This window comes from Humulus lupulus, chromosome 1 (genome assembly GCF_963169125.1).
Source record: "Humulus lupulus chromosome 1, drHumLupu1.1, whole genome shotgun sequence".
Taxonomy (NCBI): Eukaryota; Viridiplantae; Streptophyta; class Magnoliopsida; order Rosales; family Cannabaceae; genus Humulus; species Humulus lupulus.
The window spans coordinates 237,757,646-237,784,418 of NC_084793.1; the positions used below are offsets into that span (position 1 = coordinate 237,757,646).

The following is a 26,773-nucleotide window of genomic DNA, read 5'->3' on the forward strand; positions in this document are numbered from 1 at the left end:
CTGGCTAAGCATCTTTTTCACTGTAAGTTACTTTATTTCTTTATATATATATTTATATGTATATGTTTGTACATACTTCCGTTTCGTTTCCTTTTTGTGGGTGATAATTTATCAAATAAAGCTAAAATGACTGAAAGTGAAGCTGGTAAGATGTATTTGGTTATTGTTTGGCTGAAAAATGCATTGTAGGTTTTTGACTTGTTCAAAATGACTAAGACTGAATAAAATTGATGTTTCATTCAAGATCTTTGTTATTAAAAGGTTTTTCATGGGACTTAAAAGTGAAATATTGGTATTTAATTGCCTTGATTGCCCAAGTACTTGCTTGTTTATCGCCCCCATACATGGTCTTACGACTTTGCGGAGTGCCAGAAGCTGAGAAGAAGAAGGAGCAAACCCTTCCCTTTTACCAACTTTTCTGTTTTGCAGACAAGTATGATTGGCTTCTCATGACAACTGGTAGTATAGGAGCCGTTATCCATGGCTCCTCCATGCCCATTTTCTTCCTCTTGTTCGGTGAAATGGTCAATGGTTTTGGCAAAAACCAAATGGATTTAAAGAAAATGACTGATGAAGTGTCAAAGGTTGGCAATGGCACTCACTTCAAATAATAATATTCTTCAAAAGAATGATACTTTTGATTGAACTTAGATCTGAGATCTGATACATTAATTTTCTCTTTTTGGTTCTTTCTTCCATTTTTGCAGTATTCACTATATTTTTTCTACCTAGGCCTCATTGTGTGCGTATCATCCTATGCAGGTATGTGAAAATTAAATTATTTTTGCAACTTTTTCTTCTTCTTGGCTTAGTTTTAGTCTCTTTGTTGATCCTGAAAGATGATACACTACCTAGTTTGGACCATATAGGCTTGCTTAGACTGGTTGGTGCCGAGCCCAAATGGGTTCATCAACTAATGCAATAGTCTTTTTCCTCTTTAACTAGTCAATCTCACTCATCATCTTCTCTTACGTTGTTCAAATAATACTGTTTTTAATTTGTAGATAAGCTCAAAGATCAAAATTTTGAGACTTTTTTTTCTTCTTATCTTGGAAAATTAAAAAAAATTATTCAGAGATTGCATGTTGGATGTACACCGGAGAAAGACAAGTGGGGACTCTGAGAAAGAAATATTTGGACGCTGTGCTGAAACAAGACGTGGGCTTTTTTGATACAGACGCTAGAACAGGGGATATAGTCTTCAGTGTCTCTACGGACACTCTTCTAGTCCAAGACGCCATTAGTGAGAAGGTTGGTTTTGTATACTCTCCCATATTCATTAATTACATTCTCTCACTCTCACACATGCATGTAGTTATTACTTGCTAGTATTCTCACTTGACTCATCTTCACCCAGAACAATAAAAAAAAATTAAAAAAAGAGAGAGAGAGAGAAGAAGGAAAAGAGAGTGGATTAGACTAGTCAATGGAGTGGCCTTAGATCGAGATATGCTTATCTGGGTACGGCGGTAGTTGGCTAATACATTAATGGGGGGCCCACAATTTCATTCTTCTCATCGAGGCGCACGTTAGAAAGTACTTGGTTAACGTGCGCTGTTACCTCTCGCCTTTGTTTTTGCTCTATATTCCATGGATGGAGCAATGTGTGATCTTCATGGCACCACGAGGCAATAATGAAATGTTGTCGAATTGATGTCATTTCGTTTTGTTTGTTTGTTTTGTTTTGTTTTTTTAGGTGGGAAACTTCATACATTATCTGTCAACGTTTCTGGCTGGACTGGTGATGGGTTTTGTTTCGGCATGGCGGTTAGCTCTACTGAGTGTGGCGGTGATTCCCGGGATTGCCTTTGCCGGAGGCTTATATGCCTATACGCTCACTAGTTTAACCTCCAAGAGTCGACAGTCTTATGCAAACGCCGGAGTAATCGCCGAGCAAGTGAGTTTGGGTTCAACTTTTTCTCTTTGGCTTATATCAAAACGACAATCTTTCATTTAGTGTCGTTTTTCTTTGCTATGTTTTGTTACTTTTAGTATTCGGTTTAAATTTTGTGTAGTCTCTGTTACCTTTATTTGTGTGTGAAATGATGAGTTTTGACATGTGAAACCAACCACGCATGAAATGAAAGTTGTTTGTTCCACTAGACTCTCCTTTCCATTTTTTTTTTGGTATGAATATTAGATAAAAAAAGAAGAAAACTTCAAAAGTGTGCGAAGGTTTACTGTTTGGGAAAATGACAATGATGATTGCGTTTTAAGCAAAACGACTAATTCCTAAGTTGGATTTGGACTCTTTTGGCCTACCTGATAGGATAATTCAAATAGTGTAACTTGACAATTTTCATTTTCTAGTTGGTGATATCCCATGTGCAACACACTGTTAGCTAAGTTAGTTTTTAGTACTCTTTTGGCCAAATGAGAAGAGAATCCAAATAGTGTAAGTAACTAGACGGTTTTCATTTCCTTCTTGTAGCTATATCACATGTTATGTTTCACCTTAGTGACTGACTAATTGTTCTGGGTTTTTTCATAATTGTTTTCTGTCTTAGGCTATTGCACAAGTACGGACAGTCTACTCGTATGTTGGCGAAAGCAAGGCCCTAAATTCCTATCCAGATGCCATTCAAAATACGTTGAAGCTTGGCTACAAGGCGGGAATGGCCGAAGGTTTGGGATTAGGATGTACCTATGGTATTGCTTGCATGTCGTGGGCCCTTGTTTTCTGGTAGGCGGGCGTGTTCATCAGAAATGGCCAGAGTGATGGGGGGAAAGCTTTCACTACTATATTCTCTGCCATTGTTGGTGGCATGTAAGAATTCAAGCTTAGGTTTATAAATTTCCATTTTAATTGAATAAATTCTTGATTAACGTACAATAATAAATCTAACAGGACCTTGGGTCAGTCATTCTCAAACCTTGGGGCATTCAGCAAAGGTAAAATAGCTGGATACAAGTTGATGGAGATTATCAATCAAAATCCAACCATAACTCAAGACACATTAGATGGAAAATGCTTGGACGGGGTTAATGGCAATATAGAATTCAAGGAAGTATCTTTCAGCTACCCATCAAGGCCAGATGTTTTGATTTTCCGAAACTTTTCAATCTTCTTCCCTGCTGGGAAAACTGTTGCTGTTGTTGGTGGAAGTGGATCAGGAAAGAGCACTGTTGTCTCTCTCATCGAAAGATTCTACGATCCTAATTAGGGTAATTAAAAAACTCTGCTCTTGTGGATAGATTGAAAATAAAGTTGTCCTTATCTAACTTGTTGTATTGATGTTTTATCGTGGGTGAGCAGGACAGGTTTTGCTAGATAATGTAGACATAAAAACATTGCAATTGAAATGGTTACGCGATCAAATTGGGCTAGTGAACCAAGAGCCTGCACTCTTTGTGACCACCATATTGGAAAACATACTCTATGGAAAGCCGGATGCAACAATGGCGGAAGTAGAAGCTACAACTTGTGCATCAAATACTCATAGTTTCATTACTTTGCTGCCTAATGGTTACAACACTCAGGCAAGTATTTGTTATCGAACTTCAAATTCTTAAATTATTTGGGTAGCTTACGACTCAGGGTTCTGTTTTAATCTCTTTTTCTTATTATTGTTTCCTAGTCATTTAGGAGGGAAAATTTTCTAGATATCCTATTTAGTTTTCAACCTTAATAATATAAGTACTGTGAGAGTGAATGTTAATCGTGTGTACTTCTTATTTCAAAAACCAGGTGGGAGAACGAGGAACCAACTTTCTGGTGGCCAAAAACAGAGAATTGCAATTGCAAGAGCTATGTTGAAAGATCCCAAAATCCTTCTCCTTGATGAAGCAACCAGTGCGCTTGATGCGGGGTCAGAGAGCATTGTTCAAGAGGCTCTAGACAGGCTCATGGTTGGAAGAACAACCGTAGTTGTGGCTCATAGACTATCCACCATAAGAAATGTTGACAGTATTGCTGTTATACAACAAGGACTAGTTGTTGAGACAGGAACACATGAAGAGTAAATATATGTACATCAGTTCATAAGCACATATCTTTGGTTTTAACTGGATAATAAGTTGGATCAACATTGTTGGTTTATATTGTTTGCAGGCACTTGATCTAATTCGTGGCAAGAATTTTCTGATGCTTATGGATTCTGCTCTAGAGGGTAATTTTTCAAATGATGATGGAACTGAACTTGTGCGTTTAGCTTCCCGCTGTTTGCAGTATGAATCACGTGAGAGACCAAATGCAAAGTCTCTTGTCACTTCTTTCATGTCTCTTCAAAAAGAAACAGAGGTATGTACTCTGCTTGATCCTTTCATTTTTATGTTTAGTAAATTTGTTCTTCTATTTTATTAGTTATGTTTTTGCCTGAAATACTATTTTTTGCACACTACCTTTATGTGTTTTTTTGTAATGATGAAATGGAGATCATTGGCACTTGTCTAATTGAGGATACAACCAAATTGGATTGTGAGATTTTGGCCATTTGATAATTGAAAATTTGCTTCCATATGCAAGCAAATAATGAAATTATTGAAACCTGCCATTCTCATTTGATAATGACCAAGTGCTTATCTCCAATTACTCAACATGGTATGTACTCAACTCAGTTTTTTCTTTTGTTTCTTAGTCATTGAGTTAATATAATATATGGCTTCAGTGTATTCTAGTTTCTTGCTTGACCTTTTATTTTCTTGAGTTCTTTTATTCCTTCCAGCTTTTCCTGTATTCTGAAGTTGTTTTTGAACTAAGAGAGATGAGTAGGTATTTAGCAACTTTATTTTATAATTTAATTTATATTAATAACAAGGATGGAAGGAATCCATTGAGCGTTTCTATGGCTGCCTAGTAATAATTTTACAAAATAGGTCTATATTTTTATGCAAATTTATATTATTTAGGCTTCTTTCTTTGATACTTTTGATAATTAATATGGTTTTTTAAGAGTTACTATAAGCACTTAACAATTTGTGATTCCGACAATGTTTTGGTAAAAGATGAAAGTATCTTTAGAATGGGTCCATTATTAAGAGTTGATCATTTATGCGTTAATTTCATCTAATATAAATATTCAACTGATTGCTTTTTGACATAGTGGTTATATAATATTTTGTATTGATTGCTTTTAGCCAGGTCTTAATGAGAAATTAAAATGCATGAAGCAACATGCTTTTAGATCAGTTCACTTAATATTATTGACTTCGATTTAAAAGGAATGATTTCTTTTTTCTTATTATTTTTAAAATAGATTTTGGGAGATGAAAAGAGTGGAAATGGATTATGCAAACAGTGATATTCTTGGAAAAGCAGTTGAGAAGAGTCTTAGCAGCATTCTAGCAAGTGAGTTTTATTTAAAGATGCGTGTTAGATTTAAAATTGTTCAAAAATCTTATTATTTGCATAGATTGATATGGTAAATAACTTAAATGTATTGAAAACTATATTTTATGTTATAAGAGAATTTGAAAACTAATATTGGTGGGGCTTTAGTATGATTTATGCTTACTTAGTTGAGGCAGAGGAATTGGTTCGTAGTAATTAGTTGGAGGATGCCAATAGGGTTCTCTTGTGGGGTGGTGGTTTATTCTTGTCCCATGTGCCTTTTTTTTTAATTTTTTTATGGAATATACGTGTACAAGTAATGTTAGCATTTTCTTTTTTATAAGTTGATGCAATGTCTTGAGATTATTCCTTTTAAGGTTGAGGATTTCAGCTGTAGTTGTCTGAGTTATGATTGATGTTTACAATAGTGATTGTATATAATTGCTGCATATATAACATGTTCAGTTACATTTTAATTGTAGTCATAAGGTTTCTTGTTCTACTGATTTTCTTTATTGATTAAGATAATATATAGTGTATTTTCTTAGCTATGCATATACATGAACTGTTCTAATAGTTGAAAATAAATAAAGCAATCTACATTTGTTTTGATATGAGTTTTTGCTGCTAAACCATCTAAGGGCTTCTCTTTTCTTCACTCCATCCCACTCTTGTTGAATTTGATTGTTGGTCTGTTTAATCAAAGAGGCGTTCTCTGCATTTTCTTTTCTACTTGGCTATTATTAGCATTCATTGAAAGGCTTATATGGGAATAAAATTGGTCTCAAGAGTCAAGACAGTCCATAAAATTGTTACCATGTATTCCTCCACCATAGAATATAATATAAAAATTTAGAGTTTGATTTTTTTTTCTTAACACATTATCTCAATTAATTTGTCTATTGATGTTGATAGTTTATTAATTGGTATGTAATTTTGCTTTCATTTTAGTGGCGTCATTGGATTTTAAATTGGAAGGAAATTTTATTTCCAACATTTTGCAAGAGGTATCTTCTCGTACTTTTGTTTTTGTTATAATATTATGCAAATGTTAGAAGAGTTTGAATATCTTAGATATTCATCCATAGTGAAGTAGGTCCTGAGATTATTATTGTGTGTTGTGGTGATAACGGAAGGTTGAGAACTTGTGTGTCTTAGTGAAGTAGGATCTGAGAAATTTGTGTGCTACGATGAGATAAGGAAGAAAACTTGTGTGTTGTTTGAATATTTTGAATTGATAATAGTAGATGGTTGGTTGATAATATGGGAGGAATGTTTTCTGATTTTATGTAGAATTATCTATTATTATCTTGTAATTAACTTGTGTTTGGTTGATTGGCTTGGTTATTGGTAGATTAATTAGATTGTTAAAAGCATACACTTTTATGTTTATTTATTTTGATTTTTCTTTTAAGTTTTCACAGACACATAAGAAAAATTATGAATGTAATTCTACTTTCATGTTAGTGGCTCAATTAAATTCATTTTAGTGGCTCAATTAAATTTCAAATTGGAAGAAAAATTTATTTGAAATTGTTTGGAGTTTGAGTAATTAATTTTCATTTATATTGATGGATTAATTTGATGATTCTTACTGTATACTAGCAATTTTTACTTTACATGAAAACTACCATGTAACTAAGATTTTGAAATTCCTAGTTTTATTTTTTCATTTCTCAAATTGATTGCCTTGTTGTAAATTCCTTAATCATGTAAATCAACTTTCATATTTATCATCTTCTTCTTAGATCTCTATCAAAATTGGAAGGGTATCCTGTAACTCTTGTTTTTTGGTTTTTTGTTTGAACTTTTTTTTCCATGTATAGGCTTGGCTGTTCTTTTTATTGTTTAGTTAGCATGAGAATTAAAAAAATGAGAATATTTATATATGTAATTTTCTACTGTTGTTATTTGTGGTTTTTCCACATCCTTGTATATTTTATAAATTAATACAAGGCATTTTGTTTTAAAATATGATATTTATCACTTTTCTTAAAAAGTTAAACTTTGATGATTAATATATACAAAAAAAATATTATTGTAAATGGTTGAAAATATATCTAGACAACTTAATTATGCATCAAAACGTCTCTGTCCATGTTCATTGGTTGTCTTTACAAATATAAATTCAAATTAAGACAATGCAAATTATATAAAGACAGTTGTTTGGAACTTTTCAAGAGTAATTACTATGAATTAAGTGTAGTGAGATTATTATTTGGTTGCCATGACAGTGACTTGTCCATCTTTAGTGACTCTCAATGTTGTATTTTGCGATTTCTACTGTCTTCTCTTTGGAGTCTATTTTTAAAATTTTGAATGTCATTATTTTTAAGTTTAAAAATTAAAGAATATTATATTTTGTCATCTCTTTTTTTGTAACTATTCTAATATAGCAAACCCAAAACTTATTTCTTGATGGCCTCACCTTCTTCTTCATTTTATCCTCTTTGAAGCTTATCTCTTAGTGTAAACTTATTGATATAATTTTTTATAGCATCTTTGTCTCTAAATATTATTTTTAATATTTGTGACTGCTTACCTGTTTAATGGTTATATATATATATATATATATTGTTTTTCATGGAAATTTAGGAATAGAAAGAAACAATCATTTGTTGGTACTCCAAAATAAGAGATAGTGACTGAAAGTATTGTGGCTAAGTTAGTGTAGGTTGAATTGCAATTCCTTCTTTTAATTTTCATGTGGCTGAATTAGTGGTAAGGTTATGTTCATTCTTTAATTTTTTTGGGATATTTTTGTTACATTGGTGATTGAAAGTATTGTTTATTCTCTTCATATAATAACTAAGATTCATGTTTAATGTTTAGGTTTGTCTTTACTTTTGTATTTTCTTCTTTTAATTTTGATGCTGAATTCATGTTTTGCTATCTTACTTGTAAATAGAATACATCTGCTAAGAGTGAGGAGAAATCAAACAATGTTCAAGCAAATCAACCCACAACAAAGACAAGTGCACAATGGATGGCGAATTGAAGGATGGAGCAAATTTCATGGTTTATTTTTTGTGTATCTTGCTATGTTTTTGTTTTTCATTTTTGACGTAAGAGATGTTTAAGATTATAGAACTTTATTATGTATGTTTTCAAACTTAATTTAGAACTAAGATCTCATGAAGTAGCCACAATTATGGTTTGAATTTTAATGTAATACTTATAGTTTATCAATCTATTTAATATTACATTTTGCGATTAATTTTGATACTTTTTTTTATCCAAATACGATAATAAAAACCTTTTCATTTTAAAAAAAACTTATGATTATCCTTATACAACACAATTAAAAATCTATTATCTAGACTAAAATAACAAAATTTTATTACTGGACCTTTAATATGACATTTATGGCTGTTTTGGATACATATTATAAGTATAAAAAAACGTTATGATTTATATAATATAACAAACTAAAAATGCTATAAAAATAATCAATTATAACAGTTGAAAAGTGTTATGCAAAAAGTTTAAGATTAAATTTCAAATTTATAACCAATTACTCTAACTAAATGTTATTATTTTAATATGATAGCAACAAAAAATGTGTTATTGAATACTTTAAGATAACATCGAACATAACATTCAAAAACTGTTATAGAAAAGACGGGACTTTTAATAACAGGGGCTACGTTAGCATTTTGAAAAGTGTTATGAATACTTCTGGTTAGCAGTTTTTAAGTGTTATGAATACTATTTTTTCTTGTAGTGATATCCTCACGGTGTGGACCGCGAACCTAGGGCCTGGTAAAGCGCCTGGGTCGGCTAGGCCGTATGTGTTTAGCCTATTGATGGCCAGTTTATATACTTGGTGTATGTTTTGCATGTGTTATATGTTTGTGGGTTTTCTTGCTAGGCTTCGACTCACAGATGCTCTGTGGTGCAGGTAAAGGCAAGGAGAAAGCCAACCAACCATGAGTGTAGCAGGCATGAAGCAGCGTGTACATGTTTGGCCGGCCTGGCTGCCACAGCCAGTGGATTTTGGGAGATGTTTGTAAATAAACCTTGATTTTGTCGTTTAGTCGACTTGGTTCAATTTATATGTTGTAAATGTTTCTAAATTGTATTTTGGGATCCTAGGTGTTAAATTTTTACGATTTTCAATGAAATGGAATTATTTCTAAAGTTTTTCCTCTGTTTATGGCTTAATTACACTATTTGACCTAAAACCTCGATTAGCGAGTTGAATGCACGTTTTTAAACTCACTTAGTAACGACTCTAAGGAAGTAGGGCGTTACAACTTGGTATCAGAGCGAGCCAAGGTTATTGGTTTTGGAGATTGACTGAACATGTACACTCGCTGTCAGTGACAAGCTTGACTCAGGGTTGGTTGGTAAGATTGACTAATATCTTTGAATATGTGTTTGAATGCCCTGTTTTCCTACTTATCTTATATAGAGCATGATGAATGAGTTAACATATGCATGATGCTAGGGCATGGCCCATTGTGTGTTATATGCTACATGAGTTATTACTTGTGGATTGCTAATGTGTTTGGGAGGTGGTTTTTGGAAGTTGTTATCATGCTCGATGAGCGGCGTCGTTGGTTGCAGGCATATTTGTTGAGATGCCTCGACAATCAGCTAGACTCCGCGGTAGTAGGGCCGAGGATGACAACCAGGGCCAGGACCCTCCATCTGCCCCATAGAATTGGAAAGAGATGTTTGCCGAGATGGAAGCGAGACTGCAGCGAACAGAGGAAGAGTTGCGACTGTTGAGGCAGTAGACCTCACCTCAGGTTACTAGGCTGCCAGTGCAGCAGGTTGCAGCGCCAGTGCCTGTTCAGTCTGCTATGGAGAGTAAGTGGGAACCTTTGTTTGAGAGGTTCAGGAAGCATCATCCTCCCACTTTCGAGGGTGGACCAGACCCACTGCGGGTAGAGCAGTGGATGAATATGATCTCGATTCTGGATTTTATGAGAGTTCAGGGGAATGAGAGGGTAGCTTGTGCTAGCTACATGTTTAGAGAGGACGCCTGCATCTGGTGGGACGTGGTGGTTTAGAGGAGGGATGTATCAGTTATGACCTAGGAAGAATTCAGAAACTTATTTAACGAGAAGAATTAAAGTGTGGCAGTTCGAGCTGCGAAGGTTGATGAGTTTGTCAACCTGACTCAGAACCGATCGACAGTGACAGAGTATGCTATAAGTTTGACAGATTGGCGAAGTTTGCGCCAGATTTAGTGCCAACTAATGCGGCAAGAAGGGATAGGTTTGTGCGGGGGTTAAATGTTATGATCGCCCGCGATGTGAATATTACCTTGGATCTAGAGACACCACTTATGGCTAGGTAGTGGACAAGGCCCTTATTGCTGAGAGGGCCGAAGATCAAATTTGGAGGGAAAGCGCTGTTAGGCACGATGCCAGGAGGACAATGCCTCCTTTTTTTGGATTCAGTCGTGGTGGTGGTTCTAGTGAGTAGAAGAGGAAGGCCCCAGATTCCTTTGTTCCTCCCAGTTCAGATAGGAGGGCACGGGGTGCTTCCACTGACCGTCAGGGTGCAGTGACAACTGGAGGAGTTTTCCAGTGTGTCCGTGGTGCAGGCGAAGACATCAGGGTGAGTGCAGGATTAGGGCCTGCTTTATTTGTGGAAGTGCCAGTCATCTAAAGAGGGATTGCCCTCAAGTTAAAAAGGAGGAGCAGAAGCAGAGTGACAGACTTGCTCCTGTCAGGGTATTTACTTTGACACAGACCAAGGCAGAGGCTAGCCCCTCAGTTGTGACAGGTTAGATCTCTAGTGTTGGTTCTCTGTATACTGCATTGTTTGATTCAGTGGCTACCCATTCATTTGTATCTGCTAGAGTGATAGACCAGCTTTGTAGACCTAGTGGTGTGTATGCTAGGGGATTTCAGTCTTTGTTGCCAATAGGAGAACTGGTAGTCTCTAGGAAATGGATTAAAGCATTGCCAGTAGAGGTAGATGGTAGGGAACTGTCTGTTGATTTGATTGAGTTAGAGATGGATGACTTTGATATGATTTTAGGGATGGATTGGTTATCAAAGTATGGGGCAACGATTGACTGCAAGCGCAGAATGGTGACTTTTGAACCAGAAGGGGAGGTACCCTTTGTGTTTATGGGGACAGCTAGTGGACCACGAGTACCAATGATTTCAGCATTGAAGGCTAGAGACCTGATGCAGGAAGGTTGCATGGGATTTTTGGCGAGCGTTGTGGATACCTCTAGAGTGGTGTCGGTTGGACCGGGTGAGACTAGATTGGTGTGTGAGTTTCCAGATTTGTTTCCAGCAGATTTGCTAGGGTTGCCGCCGCAACGGGAGATTGACTTTGTTATAAAGTTGGTACCAGGAGCGGAGCCAGTATCTAGGACACCTTATAGAATGACTCCAGTAGAGTTAAAGGAGTTGAAGATTCAGTTGCAGGAGTTACTTGAATTGGGGTTTATCAGACCGAGTTTCTCGCCATGGGGTGCTCCGGTATTGTTTGTTAAGAAGAAGGATGGATCCCTTAGGATGTGTATTAATTACAGGGAGCTAAACAAGTTAACTATTAAGAATAAGTATCCACTGCCTAGGATCGACGATTTATTTGATCAGCTACAGGGAAGAACAGTGTTTTCCAAGATGGACCTCCAATCAGGTTACCATCAGTTAAGGATTAAAGAGGAGGACATACCAAAGATTGCTTTCCGAACGAGGTATGGACACTATGAATTCCTGGTTATGTCCTTTGGATTAACCAATGCCCCAGCAGCCTTCACGGACTTGATGAATAAGGTTTTCAAGGATTATCTGGATAAGTTTGTAATTGTGTTCATCGATGACATCTTGGTGTATTCTCAGTCAGAGGCAGAGCATGAACAACATCTGCGGTTGATTTTACAGCGGTTGAGGGAGCATAAGTTATATGCTAAGTTCAGTAAGTGTGAGTTCTGCTTGCCACAAGTTACATTTCTGGGCCATATTGTCAGTAAGGAGGGGATTCTGGTTGACCCAAGTAAGATTGAGGCGGTCAGAGATTGGACTAGACTGAGCAATGTTCCTAAAGTGAGAAGCTTTCTGGGTTTAGCAGGGTATTATCGGCGGTTTGTTGAGGGGTTCTCCATAATAGCTACGCCATCGACAGAATTGACAAAGAAGAAGACAAGGTATGTATGGACGGAAAAATGTGAAAACAGTTTTAAGGAGTTGAAGCGGCGATTGATCACTGCACCAGTGTTAAGCTTGCCGACAGAGAATAAAAAGTTTGTGGTTTACTGTGATGCATCCGGACAGGGTTTGGGGTGCGTGCTGATGCAAGCTGGTAAGGTGATAGCCTATGCATCGAGACAGCTAAAGGAGTATGAGCAGAGATATCCCACGCATGATCTGGAGTTGGCAGCGGTGGTGTTCGCACTTAAGATTTGGAGACATTATCTTTATGGTGAGAAGTGCGAGATATACACCGACCATAAGAGCCTAAAGTATTTCTTTACTCAGAAAGACCTAAATATGCGCCAGAGGTGGTGGTTGGAGTTGGTTAAGGATTATGTTCGTGTTAAATCAATTTTGTGAGGAATAAAAAAGTTGTCATATTTTTTCTTTATAATAATTAGGATTTTATTATTTTAAACAAATGTGACTTAGGTGCTAATTAAATAAATAATCTGTGAAATAAAATCTAGAATAAAACCATATAACCTAAGGAGGTAATATGAAAATTTTAACAAATTGGTAAACTAATTCTTACTGCATTTTTAAGAAGGTGGCAATAAAATGAGGAAGTGGAATTTATCAACATCAATGGTAATTTTGAGGACCTTCCCACGTCTGCATGTTACATGCAAGTTTGTTATTTACGTTCAAGTGTATGCCTATTAAACAAACATGTGATTTCAGTTTTGTAACTATGTAGAATTATTTAGTAGAATTGGCATTATTCTTTTATGATTTTATGTGACGTTGTTGTATAAATAGAGTTCTGGTGCAACTTGTGCCATATGTGCATGGCCCATGCACACGTGGGGTACATATGTTGGGCATGCGTTATGAAAAGTATGAGTTGCTATGTTATGGAAAATATAAGTTATGGTAAGCTAAAGTGTTATGAACTGTATGAGTTACTATGTTCTGTTATGAATTGTTGTATGTGTGCTTATATGTTGTATGAAAAAGCAGTAGGTTGTTAGTTCAAAAAATGAGTTACTAAGGATATGACATAACTCATAAGGTGGACGCGCCGAGGTTATTCGAGGACTAGAGTTCTTCTTTACCTCATAAATGAGGTCTTATCGGCTTATGTTTTTTCTAGTTTCCTCATGATGTGACATTGACACTAGGGGTGCCATGCTCAAATGAAGAATGAAGTATGATACGATATGACTATGAATATGATATGTTATGACTATGACTATGAATATGATACGATATGATAATGAGATGGATGTGGTATGGTTATGTTATGAGTTTTATGATACGTATTTAGTATTTACTTGTTATTTCTTGAAATTATTGCATTTATTTGTACTTCCTTACTAGGCTTTTAGCTCATCCCCTTACTTTCCCCCTTTCAGGTAGGCTATAGGGTTTCTCCTTGGCACGCACAGTGATGTGGGAAGTTTCGATGTTTGGGCATGTATGCCGCGGGGTGTCCTATGAGCGATTAACGATCAAGATGAGCGCCAAGAAAGATTATGAACTTCTATGTTATGGATTATGTTTTATTTACGTTAGTGGGACTTATTATTTTATTTTATCTTTAAAGACTACATAAAGACACTACATTTTATTTTAAAACCATTGGGCCCAAATTGCATGTTTTATCAAGGCCCCACTAAACTTTTTCTCTAAAATGATATTTTTCTAATAAATATGAGTTGAGCGACGTTTTTACAAAGTAAATAGGCTACGATGTTCTTACAAATGGTATTAAAGAAAATTTGTTCATGTTTTCAAGGACCCTCTGCATACATGCTAAAGGCTGGAAAATCTCACCTCACCGTGTTGTAATGATTTGCTTTTCTTATTTTAAATAACTAGTTTTGTAGCGACAATATAGAAAAGATGCCTCCTACCATTAGGACCACTAACAAACAAATACTTAAAGAGATTTGTGATATACCTAAGCTGCAACTCGATGAAGACAACGAGGACTGGACGATTGCCGTACTCAAGATGAACGCAGTAGTTTGTGAGCGTATATAAGAAATGATTAATAAGAGAGGAGCATTGCTTTGGCCTATTGAGCAATACTAGGTGCTGACAGAGTCACCGGAAATATACCCCAAAGCTCTTCTCAAGTTGACCGCAGTGTGGCATGGTGTCATCTAGGATGACTTGGATTTTGATACTATCAAGTACACCATTTATGACCTCGGTGGACAACTATGAGTTCCACCGATTGGAGGCAATCCTAATTAAGAATGAGAATGGAGGTTTGGAGGAATGTTTCGACATAGTACACCACTTAGAAGGGGAAATAGCGTGTCAAGAAGCATTACACGCCATACCAAAAGTTACTTTAGGCTGAGGACGATGGCTAGCGCCCATGACTACTTCCACATCTCGGAAGACATCTTCGATTACAATTCATGGGATGAGTCCACAATCAAGGACTAGAATTTGTTTCAATTCCACCAAGTAAATTCTACTTAAATAAAATGGGACTTCCTTAAAAGACCCTTGAAACTTATGGATCATTATGTTTATGTGTAACTTTTTGTTGGATGTTTGATTTATGGGGTACTTTTGAGAAAACTTTGGATATTATAAGTTTTTATCTTTTTATCTCTCTTGCAAACTTTAAAAGTTGTGTGGATATGAATATGTATGACAACCTTTATGTCTAGCTCTTAAGTAACCAAAACACTATGCAAATTATCCTTTCTTATGATTTTCTTTTGGTGACTTAGAATTGTTAGGAACGAGTTTCCTAATACGCAGCAGAATGGTGGTGTGGTTGGCCCAGTGTACAACAAAAATTTTGTAACATATTTAAACTACCTTTAAATATGCGGATCCATTAATATACATACATTAATCATAAACAAGATAAGGATAGAATTCATACCTCTTGAAGCCTATCAAGTATCCTCGCTATCTTTTCGTATTTAAAATGATCTTCCTATCCAAGCCGCTCCCACGTACTCACACCAAGATCTTCCAAAGCGTTCTCTACACCTCAAGAAATGTGTGGGCACTTAGAGAATGAAGGATATTTTATTTGTGATTCTACTTGATGTACTCAACACATGAGATCAAGAGAATAGGCCTGAGAATTGGTTCTTTATTTTTAGGGAGAGAAAACTATCGTTCTATTTTTCACAGAGCGAATGTTCAGAGATGTCTCACTCACTTATTTGAATAATTTTCTGATTAGTCATACTTAAAAGAAAATATTCAAATTTAAAAAAATAAATCTGTAACCATTTTACAATTTACTTTTTAATTAATTAATTATTCTATTAATGAAAAAATTCAAAAACCAATTTTTGAATTATCCATTAATTAATTAATTAAATAAATAAAAATGAAAAAAAAAACCCATCCCTGAAAATGCCCTACACGCCACACACAGTCCATGGACTGTGTGTGAACGTGTAGCTTCCTAATTTTTAGGGATATTGGTTTTTCAATTTTTATTTAATTATTTATTCAAATTACTTTGTCAGATAAGATCTAACAACCTGATAACTAATTCAAATTTCAATTCAAATTAATTATCTTTTTAATTAATTATCAAATATAATTAATTATTTGAATAAATATTCAAATTTATTTTTGTTTTTAATTTTTTTTTAAAAATAACTTTGAGCCCTTAGACCTACCTCTGATAGTTTTGACCGAGTCTTCAGCCTCTGATTGACGAATATTCAAATATCTTCAATTAAATTCATTATTTTTATTCAAAGCCAAAAAGAAGATTTTTATTCCTAGAACTCTATAAATAGGACTTAGGACCCAGCCCTTTCACTTACTCTTCAGCTGTGATCAGACTCCAAGGTGCTAGTGAGACCATAAGAGTGATAAACACTTGGGTTGGGAAAAAGCTTTGCCATTCTTAAGCTTTATAAAACACTTTGGCAAGTGAGATTAGTGCATTTCGGTATTGGGGTTAGACCAATCCATAAGGTCAATTAAGGTACCCTTATTCTTAAGTTCAATCCTATTTGATTCCTTAGTTTCTTTAGTTTTCATTCAGCTTCTAACTTTTGTTATGGTTTTGTGGTTAGGTTTTTAACTTCTTTGAACTTAAGGTATCTTTTTGGTAAGTTTTCTCTTGGTGGTTTAGTTCTATTATTTTCATCTTTTTCTTTTAAGAAATAATCACTATTCTTATTGTTGGTTTAGGAGTGTTCCAAGTCCCGCATTTGTTCTCATATCCTAATTTTGGTAAGGAAAATAGGATAGATCTTGTGTGTTTGTACGATATGTTATGCTTATATGTTATGTTTATGTATAATATGTTATGATAAGTTTATGTTTTAATATGTTATGTTATGATTTACCCAACCTCAAATATTAGACAAGGGACCTAGATGGGTTATCATACACTACATGTGATCTAACCTACCTCAAATATTAGACAGGGGACGTAGATGGTTTATCACATGTCATAATGGCCATTAATAGTATAGTCCTATATGGTATACGTTTTTATAGTCATATGTTTATAGTATATGTTATGATATATTATAATATCTATTTATGATATAATTTTATGTATATGATTTATGTTGTTAGTAGTTTTTCCTTGCTGGGCATTAGGCTCACTCCTATTCTTTTAGTGTGATGCAGGAAAGTAGATACAAAGGGGGAAGGATTCTTGGAAGCTTGGTGTGTGTATGGACGTGAATGGAGTGGATGGGCTGCGTGTCGATTCGAGGACAACATTTTTTTGTTTTAGTCTCTTTAAATTACGTTTTTATGTATTTTTCTGCATTTAGCTTTGTAAACAATTTTATTTAAAGTTATGTTTTATTTTAAAACAATGAGCTCATTTATGTATTACAAATATTATTTTTAAAGTTTTCAATAAAGTTATGAATTTTCTTATGTATGTTCTCTCCAAAGTTGTAGTTATGTCTAATAGGTTTAATGACCTAAGTCTCATAGATAGTTGGGTCGTTACAAAAGGACAGAGTAGTGGCAATGAAAAGAGATCTAGACCCCCATCCCAAAATGGAAATAACCATAACAACTATAATCACCACAACAACCATAACACTCACAACAATAATTATAATCGCAGAAACTACCAGAACCACAAAGTTGAGTACCCCAGCTGTCCTAAATGCTCACGTCGACATTTGGGGGAATGTCAGGCAGGCATAAACACGTGTTACAAGTGCGGTCAGACATGCCATCTGAAGAAAGATTGCCCACAGTGGAGAGCATGGGCAGGGTAAGGAAACAATTGCAATCTAGTGCCAGAAAGAGTCTTTGCTTTGACTCAAAAGGAAGCAACCAACAGTAACACCGTTGTCACAGGTCAGCTTCCTATTTCTGGTATGATATGTAGAGTCCTCATTGATTATGGAGCGACTCATTCTTATGTTGCTATGAACGTAATTGATAAACTGTGATTGCCTTGTGAACTATTTAAGCATAGTTTTAGTGCCATGTTACCATCAGGAGAGATTATGTCATCAACGAGGTGGTCATAGTCAGCTTCCATAGTAGTTGAGGGAAAAGAGTGCCCAACAAACTTCATAGAGTTAGAGATACAAAATTATAACGTCATTCTTGGCATGGATTGGTTAACCAAATATGGAGCAACGATAGACTGTCAGAGAAAGACAGTAGAGTTCAGACCTGAGGAAGGAGAACTCTTTTCTTTTAAGGGAGAAGTGATGAGATTTCACACACCTATCATATCCACATTAGAAGCTCAGAAAATGATGCAGCATGGGTATTCAACATTTTTGGAAAATATTTTGGATAAGTCTAGAGAGACTGAGCTAAAACCTGAGAATATTTACATTGTTTGTGAGTTCTCGGAGGTGTTTCCCGAGACTTACCAGGTTTACCCCCAGACAGAGAAATCAAATTTGTAATCAAACTTGCAACAGAAACAACACCAATATCCAAAGCACCCTACCAAATGCCACCTGTAGAGTTAAAGGAACTCAAAACCAAGCTACAGGAATTGTTGGACAAGGGATTTATACGACCTAGTCATTCTCCATGGGGAGCACCAGCTCTATTTGTGAAAAAGAAAGACGGGAGTATGAGGATGTGCATCGATTATCGAGAACTCAATAAGGTCATGATTAAGAACAAATATCCTTTGCCTAGGATAGGTGACCTCTTTGATCAAATGCAAGGGGCAACAGTGTTCTCAGAGATTGATCTGCGATCTAGGTACCATCAGCTGAAAGTGAAGGAAGGAGATATTCCTAAAACAACATTCAGATGCTGCTATGGGCATTATGAATTTTTAGTGATGTCCTTTGGACTTATTAACACCCCAACGACATTTATGGACATGATGAACATGGTGTTTAAAGATTACTTGGATAAATTCATAGTGGTGTTTATAGACGATATCCTTATCTACTAAAAGATTGAGAAGGAGCATGAAGAGCACCTGAGGTTGACGCTTAATAGACTATGAGAACACCAAATTTATGCTAAATTCTATAAGTGTTAATTTTTGCTGGAACAAGTGACTTTCCTAGGGCATACAGTGTCCAATAATGGAGTAGCATTGGATCGAGCAAAGATCAAGGCCATTAGAGACTGGCCCCAACCCAAGAATGCCTCAGATGTTCGAAGCTTCTTAGGATTAGCGAGTTCTACCGGAAGTTTTTCGAGGGTTTCTCTAAGATTTCCACACCCTTGACCACCTTGACTCGCAAACACCAAAATTTCACATGGACTCAGAAGTGTGAAGAAAGATTTTAGACTACGAAGGACAAGTTGATCTCTGCATTGATCCTTTGTGTTCCCACAGAGGGCGGAAAGTTCATGGTGTATTGTGATGCATCCCCGAATGGCTTAGGGTGTGTGTTGGTGAAGAATTGGAAAGTGGTAGCCTATGCCTCGAGATAGCTCAAGGACTATGAGCAGAGATACCCCACCCATGATCTTGAATTAGCAGGAGTGGTGTTCTCATTAAAAAATGGAGGCACCACCTTTATGGAGTTAAGTGTGAGATATACACTGATCATAAAAGTTTGAACTACTTCTTCACCCAAAAAGAGCTGAATATGAGACAACAGAGGTGGTTAGAATTAGTAAAGGACTACAATTGTGATATTCTATACCACCCAGGCAAGGTCAATGTGGTGGTCGATGCATTTATTAGGCGAGGACATGGAAGTGTCTCAACCCTGAGCATAATAGAGACACCACTGCAGAAAGAAATTATTAACTATGATATTGAGTTAGTAACATGAGGCCTAGCAAACCTCACTCTACAGTTCTCCCTATTAGAACAAATCAGAGAAGGGCAGAAGGTAGATGAAGCCCTAATGAAGAAATAGGCTTTGGTATAGGAAAGTGGTAGCAATGACTTCACTATGTCTAATGGTTGATTATTGCGATATAAGGATAGGAACTATGTGCCTTACAATTATGAGATTAAGGCAAGTATTATGAAAGTGGCACATACAACGCCCTATTCCTTTCAACCAAGGTCGACAAAGATGTACCAAGACCTTAAAGCATTGTATTGGTGGCCTGGAATGAAGAAAGATGTTGCTGAGTTTGTTGCCAGATGTTTGACATGTCAGCAAGTGAAAGCATAATACCAAAGGCCAGGAGGGCTACTTCAGCCACTTTACGTTCCATAATGGAAATGGGAAGGCATAGACATGGATTTTGTGGTAGGGTTACCAAGGACCACAAAACAACATGATTATGCTTGGGTAATAGTAGACAGACTCGCTAAGTTTGCCCAATTCTTTCCAGTTAAGACCACCTACTCGGCAGATCAGTATGCATAATTATATGGTAGCGAGATAGTGAGACTTCATGGGGTTCCAAAGTCGATTATATCTGAAAGAGGGTCAGTGTTCACATCAAACTTTTGGAAGGGATTGCATAAAGCTATGGGTACAAAGTTGAAGTTCAATACCGCTTTTCATCACCAGACCAATGGGCCGTTTGAGAGGACTATTCAAATTCTAGAAGATATGTTGAGATGTTGTGCTTTGGACTTTTCGAAGTCTTGGAGCTGATACTTACCCCTGATGAAGTTCTCATATAACAATAGTTATCAGTCCACTATTAGGATGGCTCCCTATGAGATGCTTTATGGGAAAAAATGTAGATCTCCCTTGCACTGGGATGAGGTTGGGGAAAAGAAGATTTTAGGCCTCGAGGCTGTTAGGGAAGCCAGTGAGGCTATTGAGAAAATTTTCCAGAGGATGCTTACTGCTGAAAGTAGACAAAAGAGCTACGCAGACCTTAAGAGAAGGGACATCGAATTTTTAGTTGGCGAGTTTGTGTTCTTGAGACTCTCACCAATGAAGGGTGTTATGTATTTTGAGAAGAAAGGAAAATTGAGCCTAAGATTTATAGGTCCATTTGAGATTTTGGAAAGAATTGGGAAAGTTGCGTACTGTTTAGCACTGCCCCCAGCACTAGCCGAAATGCATAACGTCTTTCATATCTCGATGCTACATAAGTGTATCATCGAAAAAGGAATCAAGGAACTGATATTGAAAATTATTCCATCAGTTAAGGTCCTGTGGAAGAAGAATACCACTGCAAGAGAAGCAACATGGGAGTTGGAGTAAGACATGAGAGAAAGATACATCGAGTTATTTGGTAAGAAAAAATTTCAGGATGAAATTCCTTTTAAGGAGGGTATATTGTAGCGCACAATTTTTTTTATTTATTTAATTTTGTGCTGACTTTTATTATTAATTGTTAAGTGTTAGGAATTTACTTTTAGTTGTTTTAATTGTTTGGTAGAAATTATGTAAATTAAAATTGTTAATTGTTTTAGGTTTGTGAATTTTTGAGATTTGGTTGTGGGCACCAAGGTGCATGGTTAGTAGAAATGCACTCTAGTTCTTGTGTGTGTACATGTGGATTGTGAGCATGCATTAGTTTCCATGCATAGTGTATATTTTTATATTAACTAATTATTTATTTTTTTAAGTTAATTTAGAAAAGGAAATAATTGGAAAAAATTCAAGAAGAAGAAATAGAGAGAGTGGAGTGGGAGAGAGGGGAAAAGGGAAGAAATAAATTACCTTTTTTCCTAGATCAAATTTTACTATTTTAAATTTAAGAAAAATAAATAATGGTGGGGAAATGTGGGATTTGATTTTTCCCTATGGGTTGTCTAGGGCCATTTTGAGTAAGCAGATTTGGAAGAGTTAATGTGTGTGTGTGTGTGTGTGTTGGATGCGAGGAGAGAGAGAGAGAGAGGCTAAGGGGAGGCCGGCCAACTAGGGAGGAAACTTTCCCTTTTCTTCGAACCATGTACTTGATTTTGGTGAGGGAATTAAGGAAAGAAAAATCAAGAAATTATTAGGAGATTATCCCCTAGGGTTCGACTATAGGTGATAAAAAGAAAGAGAGCGAATTCTCTTGCTCAATTGGAGTGCTAGACGACTGCATAGAGGAGAAGAAGGAGAGAGAGAGAGCTCGACCTAGAGAAAGAAAGAGAGAAAGAAAAAAAAGAAAGAAAGAGAGAAAGAAAGAGAGGAAGGAGAAGGAGGATAGGGTTCGAAAATCATAAGGTATGCTTTGATTGTGTTTTTGTTGTGATTCTTTAATGATAGTCCTCCTTCTCATTCTAAGCAATTTTTGTTTCTTTTTAGAGGTATTTGAAACCCCTCTAGGATGCCCAAGGTTGCTGTGCTCTTGTGTTCTTGAACACAATCAAGGAAGGTAATAGAATTTTTCCCCAATATCTTGTTGTCTTGGTGATTGTAATCTCTTGGGTCATGTCTTGGTTTTGTTTGATTAGTATGGTTATAACCTATGGAGATCTTAATGTTTGGTTATTTTAATGGTGTTGTTATGTTTTGGTTCTTGGTTAAATTTTTGGATTTCTTGAAAGGCATATTCGAATGGTGGTGATTGTTTTGTTTCACATGAAGAGTATATTGTTTTGTTAATAAGATCCATGAGAATATTGGGGAGATTATGAGTTTGAAGAGATTTATGTGGAGATTTTATGTTTATGTTGCTATGATCATTTTGAATCTAATGATTTATGTAAAAGTATGCAAAGATGTTAATAGGTGCATGCTAGGGCTTAAGTTTTGGTTTTGGTCTATTTTATGTGAATGTTTTCTTTTTCTAAGTCTTAAACATGCAAAATAAGTTTGAGTTGTTGTGTGAACATATAGGGTTCGGCTATGGCATGTTAAGTTTAGGGTTCCTTTCTTTTATTTAATTAAGAGCATTTTTGGAATATTAAATTATTTTTATGCTTGCTAAATTTTAATGTTTTAGAATGTTAAATTGCAAAACTGGTTTAAAGGAGATTAAATTATGCCATGAGTCATGCTATATATTAAAATAAGAAACGTAATAAATTTTTTATATGTATTCTTGCACTTGTTTGAGAAACCCTATGATTTTATGTGAGAATGCATGTTTTAAAGGATAAGGAAGTTAAATATAACATGTGCTGAAATTTTATTTTAAAAACATGTACATGTTGAGAGTCTTTGGTCAAGCATACTAGATTAATATGTTAAAATGGTTTAATACAAAAAATGTGAGTTATGAATATTATTGCTTCCTGGATTTTGCTAAGTATTGTGGTAAATTGGTTTTAATCAAATGGATAGTAAAACTATATTTTGAAAACTCATGCCTTAGAATTAATGTAAATATAATGCTTGCGGAAATTTTTAGGTTCATGGGAAAGGTCTCTTTTAAAATAAAAGATATAAAATATATGTTTGATTTATTTAGGCCTTAGACTTTATATATGACAAATGCATTTTTCCATTAAAAAATGTAATTTCTCATTCTTGTTAATGTAGTTTTTATTTATTTATTATTTGTAAATAATTAATTAAGTAAAACTATTTTAAAATGGGACTAATAAATTTATTTAAGTAAATGGGTTGATAGTTTGAGTTTTCCAACTTATTTTAAAATTTTATGACTTGGATGTAAAATTTGGTGACTTTGAGAACTTAAATTGTTAAAGGTTAAATTATTTGATCACTTTAGTCATTATGATAAAGCGAGTGAGCATATTTTCTTTGAATTAATTTATTATGTTAATTTAATTATTTTGTGAGTAATAGAAAAGTTGTCATATTTTATCTTTATAATAATTAGGATTTCATTATTTTAAACAAATGTGACTTAGGTGCTAATTAAATAATTTATTTGTGAAATAAAATCTAGAATAAAACCCTATAACCTAAGGAGGTAATATGAAAATGTTAACAAATTGGTAAACTAATTCTTGCTGAATTTTTAAGAAGGTGGTAATAAAATGAGCAAGTAGAATTTATCAACTTCAATACTAATTTTAAGGACCTTCCCACATATGCATGTTACATGCAAGCGTAAGCCTATTAATCAAAGATATGATTTATGTTTCGTAACTATGAAGAATTATTTAGTAGAATTGGCATTATTCTTTTATGATTTTATGTGACGTTGTTGTATGAATAGATGGATGGTGCAACTTGTGCCACGTGTGCTTGGCCCATGCACACGTGGGGTATGTATGTTGACCATGTGTAATCTTACATGATTTTAAGACGAACGTTTGATTGTGATTTTATGCTCGTTGTGAAGTACCACACACTTTATTTTTTTCTTGGACTTGAGGTAAGGAAGTTAGCTAGAATTTCTATGAATTATGTTATTAAAGGTATGAACTATTATGTTTCAAAATATAGTGTTATGGAAAGTATAAGTTATGGTAAGTTAAAGTGTTATTAAAAGTAAGAGTTACTATGTTATGCTATGAATTGTTGTATGGCTGCTTGTATGTTGTTTGAAAAAAATAGTAGGTTGTTAGCATGTTGACCGCTACACAAGAAATGAGTTACTAAGGATATGACGTAACTCGTAGGGCGGACACGCCGAGGTTATTCGAGGACCATAGTTCCTGTTTACCTCGTACAGGAGGTCTTACCGGTTTATGCTTTTGCTGATTACCTCATGATGTGACTTGGACAATAGGAGTGATATGCTCACATGAAGTATGAGGTATGATTATGATTATGATTATGATTATGAATATGATACGTTATGACTATGAAAACGATACAATATGATTATGAATATGATACGACATGATAATGAGATGGATGTGGTATGGTTATGTTATGAGTTTTACGATACGTATGTAGCCTTTCCTTGTTACATTTGTTTGTACTTCCTTAATGGGCTTTTAGCACACCCCCTTACTTTCCCAATTTCAGGTAGGCAATAGGGTTCTCCTTAGCACGCACAGTGATGTGGGAAGTTTCGATGTCTAGGCATGTATGACGCGGGGTGTCCGATGAGCGATTAACGATCAAGATGAGCACCAAGAAAGATTATGACTTATATGTTTTGGATTATGTTTTATTTACGTCAGTGGGACTTATTATTTCATTTTATCTTTAAAGACCGCATAAAGACACTATATTTTATTTTAAAAGCTTTGGTCCCAAATTGCATGTTATTTCAAGGCCCCACTGAACATTTTCTTTAAAATGGTATTTTTATAATAAATATGAGTTGAGCGAAGTTTTTACAAAGTAAATAGATTATGGTGTTCTTACAAAATCTTATCAAAAGGTAATGAGAGAAGAGTTTAATCTCAAGAAGTGTTCCGCTCATATCCAACTAAATGTTTGTCGATGACACCATTTTGTTGGGGAGGGCAAATGAAAAAGAAGCTACCTGTGCATACAAAAATTTAAAGAATAGTCGAGGTAGATCTAGATGTAGGAATAAAAAATCGGGTACCCTCTTTTCGCCCAACGTCAATAGCTTTTTTAGGAATGAAATTGTAACGTCCCAAAATTACCTAATAAGGCTTAGGGCCTTGATTAGGGGGACGTGATGGCAATATGTGAAAATACGTGTTTAATTGCTATGTTAAATGTAATTATGAGAATTACATAATAATATGACTAGATGTGCATATTTAGGGGTATTAAATATGCATGTGGGCCTGCTTTTTATTAGAAGGGTAATTTTCATAATTTGGCCCGTTGCTGGCATAAATGTGTATTTATGTGCATATATGTGTTATATGTGAGAGACCACATTATTATGTGGGTGTTATTCGGGTTACTCGGCATGAGGCGATCCTAGGGAGCAAGCTAGCGGGAAAGTCACAACGGGACCCAATACCTGACTCAGGGCGAGTCAAGGGGTATTTTGGGTAATAGTCATTTAATTGGGTTATCGGATTATGGAAATAAATATTTGGAGATAGATTTGGAGTTAGAGTGTTTAGGAATGAATGATGGGGAAATTTACCATTTTTTCCTCGAGGACGTTTTTGGGTACCCCGAGCCTTGGGATTAACTTAAGTGAATTAAGTTAGAAAATAAAAGACAAAACAATAGAAACACTTGGAAGCTGCCTAAACTGACCTCCTCCCTTTCTCTCTCTCCTTCTCTAAGATTTCTTCGAGTTGTTCATTGAAACTAAGGAGAATTTTGGGCTAGGATCACTTGAATTGAAGCTAAGGATTTGGGAATTAACTCAGTAGCAACTTGAGGGAATTAATCTTTATCACAGGTAAGCTTTAAATTATGATTTCTAGCATTTAAATTATGTGTTTCTTGGCTGGGTTTTAGTGTTCTTGAGCCTTTGAAGTTTAAAGAATGAATTGGAGTTTTGATGAGGTTTCAGGACTAAGTTTTGTTGGGTTTTGCTGCTGGGATCATATTAGAGCTGTCGTATTGATTTAATTATGTTATTGGGATGATTTTGGGTTAAAGTGGATGGGATTTGGCCGCTGAAAATGGATGTTTTTATGGGTTCGAAGGGGTCGTGCCGCAGCTCTGTTCTTGGTGTGTCGCGGCCCTCTAGAACTTTTGGGAGCTAAGGTGGGCTCTGCTACAAGGGCGAGCCGCGATGCCACCATGGCTGGGCCGCGACACGTGTCTGATTGTTGGGGAGGCTGACCCTTGGGTTGGAGGTAGGTTGGGCATAAGGGGATGGGGACGCTACTCTTAGGGGGGTTTTGGATCCTGAGAAGGTTTTGAGCATGGTAACTCAACCTTAGGGGCTCGGGACTGTTTCCACTACCCGATTTTATGGAACTTGAGGCCTCAGAGGTTAGGACTTGGTCCAGAAGCCTTTGATTGTTCGATATTACTAGAATCCTATTTTTTTGATGTGACTTAGGGTATCACCAGGGGCTCGAAACTGGGATCGTGCTCGAGGGTCATTCTTATTTGCGCTTGCTTGGACCTAAGCTAAGAAAACTACACCCAGAACGTGTTGTATATGATTAGGGCTTGGGCCCCAGGATTTGATTTGTTAGGCTATTGCTTTAAATGCTTGTCAATAAATGCTTAAGTGCTTATATTCGTTACATGAATTCTATGATTAAGGCATGTGGCCCTGTTATTTGAATATGTTAGTATTATGAAAATGGTTATTCTATGGG

The 26,773-nt window shown here is 35.6% G+C and overlaps 1 protein-coding gene and 1 pseudogene across 1 annotated transcript in view; both read left to right on the plus strand.

Annotated features, from left to right (window-relative positions):
* The first annotated feature begins 373 nt into the window (after positions 1 to 373).
* LOC133831189 (ABC transporter B family member 19-like) lies at positions 374 to 3,164 on the plus strand (annotated as a pseudogene).
* A 235-nt stretch (positions 3,165 to 3,399) lies between these two features.
* The window catches only part of LOC133831199 (ABC transporter B family member 4-like), a 35,744-nt gene continuing 12,370 nt past the window's right edge, over positions 3,400 to 26,773 (plus strand). Inside the window, exons 1-5 of the mRNA XM_062261406.1 lie at positions 3,400 to 3,484; positions 3,689 to 3,933; positions 4,052 to 4,240; positions 4,665 to 4,711; positions 5,196 to 5,287. Of these exons, the coding sequence (XP_062117390.1) occupies positions 3,400 to 3,484; positions 3,689 to 3,933; positions 4,052 to 4,240; positions 4,665 to 4,711; positions 5,196 to 5,287 (658 nt within the window). The remainder of the gene's footprint in view (positions 3,485 to 3,688; positions 3,934 to 4,051; positions 4,241 to 4,664; positions 4,712 to 5,195; positions 5,288 to 26,773) is intronic.